Source organism: Alligator sinensis, unplaced genomic scaffold, assembly GCF_000455745.1.
Source record: "Alligator sinensis unplaced genomic scaffold, ASM45574v1 scaffold1398_1, whole genome shotgun sequence".
NCBI classification, from domain to species: Eukaryota; Metazoa; Chordata; order Crocodylia; family Alligatoridae; genus Alligator; species Alligator sinensis.
This window is the reverse complement of record NW_005842417.1, coordinates 447433-453465: the sequence shown is the minus strand read 5'-3', so window position 1 is coordinate 453465 and position 6033 is coordinate 447433. Positions and strand designations below refer to the sequence as shown.

The 6033-nt window shown below is 53.5% G+C and overlaps 1 protein-coding gene across 2 annotated transcripts in view; it reads right to left on the bottom strand.

Annotated features, from left to right (window-relative positions):
- Positions 1-1171: 1171 nt before the first annotated feature.
- The window catches only part of CUNH1orf35 (chromosome unknown C1orf35 homolog), a 17414-nt gene continuing 12552 nt past the window's right edge, over positions 1172-6033 (bottom strand). For both annotated transcript variants that reach the window (XM_006030070.3, XM_025211645.1), the window contains exon 9: positions 1172-5601. In XM_006030070.3, the coding sequence (XP_006030132.1) occupies positions 5313-5601 (289 nt within the window). In that variant the 3' untranslated portion in view covers positions 1172-5312. The remainder of the gene's footprint in view (positions 5602-6033) is intronic.

Here is a 6033-nt window from a genome sequence, read left to right as displayed (position 1 = left end):
ACCAAGATTTGGGGTGAGATGGGCACACTAGAAGGGAAGGACAGATTACAGCAGGACCTGGACAGGGTACAGGGCTGGGCTAATGAAAATAGGATGGGATTCAATACTGACAAGTGCAAGGTGCTGCACTTGGGCAGTGGGAACCAGCAGCACACTTATAAGCTGGGAAACTCCCTTCTCGAGAGCACGGTGGCAGAAAGAGATCTTGGAGTCAATAATGACTCCAAGATGAACATGGGCCGACAATGCGAGGACACGGTCAGTAGAGCTAACCATACCTTGTCCTGCATCCATAGGTGCATCACGAGCAGGTCCAAGGAGGTGATCCTCCCCCTCTATGCGACACTGGTCAGGCTGCAGGTGGAGAACTGTGTCCATGTCTGGGTGCTGCACTTCAGGAGGGATGTGGACAGCATGGAGAGGGTCCAGAGGGCCACCCGCATGATCGGGGGGCAGCAGGGCAGACCCTACAACGAGAGGCTACGGGACCTGAACCTGTTCAGTCTCCACAAGAGAAGGCTGAGGGGGGACCTGGTGGCCATCTATAAACTCACCAGGGGGGGACTAGCAGGGTTGGGGAGAGACCCTGATCCTCCGAGCACCCCCCAGGAGAACAAGGAACAACAGCTACAAATTGTTAGAGAGCAGATTCAAGCTAGACATCAGGAGGCACTACTTCTCAAACAGGGCGGCTAGGATCTGGAACCAACTTCCAAGGAAAGTGGTGCTGGCTCCTACCCTGGGGGGCTTTAAAAGGAGGCTTGATGCCTACCTGGCCAGGGTCATTTGAGCCCAGTTCTCTCTCCTGCCCAGGACAGGGGGTCGGACTAGAAGATCTACAAGGTCCCTTCCGACCCGACTTCTATGAATCTATGATGAAAGCACAAACATATACAGTCATGATGAGGAAAGGACGAGGAACTGGGCGTATTTAGTCTGCAGAAGACCGAGGTGGGATTGAATAGCAGCCTTCGACTCCCTGCAGGGGGGATGCAAAGAAGATGGAGCTGGGCTGTTCTCAGTGGGGGCAGATGACAGAACAAGGAGCGATGGGATCAAGCTGCAGCGAGGGAAGTTGAGGTTAGACAGCAGGAAAAACTCTCACTAGCAGGATAGTAAAACACTGGAGCAGGTTACCTGGAGAGGTGGTGGACTCTCCATCCTTGGAGGTTTTTAAGACCCGGCTAGACAAAACTTTGGCTGGGGTGAGGTAGTTGGGGCTGGTCCTGCTTTGAGCAGGGGGTTACACTAGATGATGAGGTCCCTTCCAACCCTCATTTTCTATGATTTTATGGGAACACGGACTGTAATCTAGACCCATTCCAACCAAGTGTGCAAGCCTCTAGTCTAGGCTACAGCCAGGCTCCCTCCTCTGCTTCCTCTGGCCCCTACATCTTGCACTCTGTCCTGCCCAGCAGGCTGGCTCTAACAGGAAAAGCAGTTCCAGTTAAAACAGCCCCTGATCCAGTGGTAAGGACCTTCCTGAGAAATAGGAGGCCTGGGTGTGGACTACCCCAGGCAGAGGAAGAGGCATTAAGCCCAAGCCTCCCCCATCCTGGGTGCAAGCACTTGGCTACTCTCCAAGTGGCAGAGGTGGCAAGGACAGCAGCAGCACTGGCCATCCTTCAAAAACAAGACGGGCAGCTCTGCTTACCAAGCATGCAGATGCCAAGCACCAGGAGAGAGCGCTCAGGCCTGCGGCCCCCCGAGGAATGAGGCATCTCCTTGCAGTAAATGCACCTGATGGGTGGCAATTTAAGACTCGCCCCTACTTTCAGCAGTTCCTACAGGCAGCTGCATGCTACGAATGCCGGCTTGAGGCATCTCCCTGGTTCCTGCAGGCTATTTTGGGGACTCTCAATTCCAAGCAGAGGTGGACAGGTCCCTAAAAGTGCCATCAAGGTTACTGGATCTGGCCCTCAGCCCAGCTTGCCATTTAAATATGTCCAGTACCCTTACCCAGGCTGTAGCTATGTCTTTGCACTTTAGGGTTGTAGACAAGCACACAGCCCTTGGCACACAGGCAAAGCTGGTACTCACTTTGCAGAAGTCTGGCTGTAGCTGTAATTGCCACTTTTAACAAGGATCTGCAGTGCAACATGACACTAAAGTGGACAAGAAACCACATCCCTGACACCCTGAATTGCTAGAGTTAGGCTGCATGTTCATTGTGGCCTTTAAAAGCTATGGAGGAGAAAAAAAACCCCCTAAAAACAAACCGAACAGCCCCATTATCACTTACTGGTCCTGTACCTTGACCAGCTCCAAGAAATCTCACCATGAATTGAACAAGTTTTCTTCCTCCTATAGACTATTGCTACTCTCTACATGCCTGTCTGGTGCACAAGCAGAAGGAGCCGTGACTGCTGCACTTTCCTTAGCACTGAACTCATTGTAAGGAAGAAAAAAAAATGCTAGATTTGAATGTCGCACAAACAGGGTGTCTGAAACAACAGCAGGCTCCTGGGGGAATTTTGGCCCAGTTATCCAAAACAAGCCGTGCAAAGCAAGAGCCAGACGGTTGGCATAACCTACATATAATGACAAGCAAAGCCCGAGAGGCACCTGCCCTGGTGATTTTGCAGCTGAATCACTGGCTTGTTTCAAAGGCTAGGTGTCAGCTTGGCTTCCTTCTGCAGTCGTAATTCATCCTACCTACCATAAAACCTGAAAAACCGGAGCTGCGCGTTCCCTGTCTCTGCCTAGTGCTCTGGCCCCAGGGTTTCATCCTGCGGCACTTCCCTGCTGGATAGAAGATCAGGGCAGGGACACGTCTCCCCGGTCCAACTCCAGACAGCCGTGGCAGGCAAGTTTGAATGCCACACCCTAGACAAGGTGAATTTGGCATGAATGACAGAAAATAACCAGACAGAGAGAACATGGGCAGTGGCTGCACAAGCTCTTACCATTCCCAAAACAATGCCCTGCCAAGGTACTTCAAGCAGGGACCCTCCCCCACTTTTCTGGCAATGCAAAAGCTCAAGTAACATACAGGTCATGGGGACTCGCCTCCTTGCTGACCTTGCTTAGGGTAGTAACAGGGGCAATGTGATGAGAGCTGGAGAGCAGCAGACACCTGCCTACCAGGCATCCTGCATGCTGCCACCGCCTTCCTGCTGGCACTTCTGGCTACGTTGCAGTGGCCCCAAGAGTAACTCAGGTTGCAAGAAAAAACAAAAAGGACAGGGGCCTTTTCATTAGGGAACCACATCCATGCTCACCCAGGCCATGCTTCCACACTGCGGAGGCAGCACAATCTCAGGCTTAAGGCACCAGATGCGAGTCTAACCCCATCTTGATTGTAATCCAGTCTCTGCCACTGAGCTGCTGTGCGGCCTTGGGCCAGTCTCCTCTAGGCTACACATCCCCTCAGGGTAGGGGGCTGCCTATTGTAAGGAAAGGGTCGGGTGCCCTGCACACTACACATTCAGACCAGATGGAAGAACGAGCTGCCTTCCCACCAGCTCTGCTGACCTGGCTGTAATTGCATGTCGAGGAAAGGGCCAAGGGTACAAGTCCATCCCCAGCGCATCTTGGTTGGTTCTTCCCACCACCATCCAATCCCAGTTATTAACCCCACCAAACCTTGGATTCCCAGCCCTTTGATGCATGACATACAGCTGAGAGCAGGCATCCACATTCCCCCTTTACAGCCAGCATGAGAACAGATCTGCAACCATTTGCTACGAGGGAAACAGCAGCTCAGATGCTCAGTCCCTGTGCTGGAAAACCCTGTTCTGCAACAGCAAGGTATATGAGACCAGACCTAGGATAGTTCCCAGCACTGCAGTTGCATCTGCTCCGTCCAAGCAAAACAGAGAGCATGCCATGGAAATGCACTGCGTTCCCTCGGCCTCTTAACTACCCCACACCTCCACATTTTCCCTGTCCCACCAGCACGACTCCGTTCAGAGTGGGCCTTCAGTCCTAGAGAGGCTCAGTGCTCGGTTGCTGTTGAGGCTCGTAACAGGGACACCTTGGCACTGTCAGCTTTGCGATGCAAATGGGCCGGAGATTTCCAGCTCCATTCAAACCCTTCCATAGTTTTCCAACACAGCCAAGCTTGACAATGTCTTGACCCATCTAACTGTTAGCAGAATGGCACAGCATGTGTGCCCAAAGAGGCAGTGCACAGGCAACATATCTAGGGCCATAGGTATATTGTTACAGCCGCAGCTAGTTCAGCCTACAGCTGGGAACTTCTGCCCTGGCATGGATTCAGCAGAAAATGCCCTCCTCTATGTGATGTGGGCATGGCTTCCTGAAAGTCAACAGACCCATGCAAGTGACGCCAGCCTCGAATTGGGGCGCAGTTCTGGAGACGCATCCTGACCCCAACTCATATCCAGGAACCCCTGAGGGAAGAGGGATGCTGTTCATCCAACAAAGGTGAAAGTTCCCTTATATTTAGGGGGCATTACTTTGGAGTCACAAAAGCTCCTGCACTCCCCCTAAATTCTTCATTAGAAGCCATTTGCGGGATTTTAATACACAGCAGCAGGTTAAAAACCACATCTATAAACTTCTTGCTGTGCACTCCTAGGGGTCCCGTGCGCAATGACTCCTTTGGTGTAAAAGCTCATGCTGTTCCAGTTGCAGCCCGCTGGGGTCTTGGACGTTCAGATGGAACAAAAACCGCTGCTTTCTCAGTCCAATGGCCTTGCCCATGTGGCAAGCTACAAACGCTTCCTACAGGAAGTAAGACTCTTCCCAACAAGCCCTTTTGTTGGCTATTAAGAAATAGATATTCCAAAACTAAGACTGCGATTCTGTCACCCTTGAAGATCCCAGCATGGCTGGGATCTCCCAGGAGAGTCAGTGAGCCAAAGACCAGAGCAGGGCAACATCCTTGGCCAAGAGCTCATCTGTCTTAGCCCAAGAGCTAGTCTACCTTAGAAGTGTTACCAGCACCATCCTTCCAGTGTGGGCACTGTCCCAGCAGCAAAGGAGAATTTTTGCTAGGGTAAGTGCCTACAATGGGCCAAAGCAGAACAAAGAACGATTCCCTCCCTGCAAGCCCTAGCCAGCAGAGCACATCAGGGCAGCCCTAGCTAAAGCATCTGTGCTTTAACAGCTGCTGGCACCATCCAAAAGGTGCAAACTGATAACAGAGACAGGCATTAAAAATCCCTGGGCCAGACCCTCAGCTGGGGAAGCTCGAGAGCCACTCAAAGGCCTGGGGTCACACAGTTAGGTCCGAGTTGCACTGGCTTGCATCAGCTGGAGGTCTGGCCTCATTACTGTTATCCAGACAGGATCCCTGTGAAACAAGGCGACCGCAGTGTTGGACCCCCACCCCTGCCCGCCCCGAATCAGTCGTCTGAATCGGTGTCGTGCCGCCGCTTGGCGCCGCGTGCTGGAGGGGTCCTGCTTCTGCTCCTCTTCCTCGCTGGGGGTGAATGGGGGCTGGGGCTGTCGCTGCTGCCCCTCCTGTGAGCTGGGCGGCGAGGGGGGCTGCTGGAGGAGTCTGTGTCATGCCGTCGCCTGCTGGGCCGTCTCTGTGCCTCTGCTTTGGGTGATGAATGACTGTCACGGCGGCCAGCTCCAGCCCGCTGGGAGGATGATGAATGGTCCTTGGGGGAAGGGGTTTTCCTCCTCCTCCTGTAACAGACAGGACGGGGCACATCGTCACGCTGCTAACCCCATGGCCCCCACGGAGAACAAGAGACGCATGGACATGGAGCAGGGGGGCTCGTCCCCAAACGCTCTGCAAGAATGCAACGCCATGAGGCTTCTTGGCACGGAGGGCACGTAGCCAAGGGAACAGTCCTGCCCTCTCCCATCTCCTCTCCCGTGGGGAACAGAGCCCCAGAAAACACCCCCCTGGGAATGCACTGTCCTGCCCTAGGGCTCAGGCCAGGTGCCACCCACTAAGCCTGCTCCGGGATGCACCCAGAGGCCAGATTCTGCCAAGGAGTGCCACTGAGATCAATATGGTACTCCCACGTTCGCCTTGGATTTACACCTTTAACAAAATAGACTTTGACCAGGGAAAAAGAGTGCTTGGGGGGGGGGGGGGGGGGGGGGGCTTAT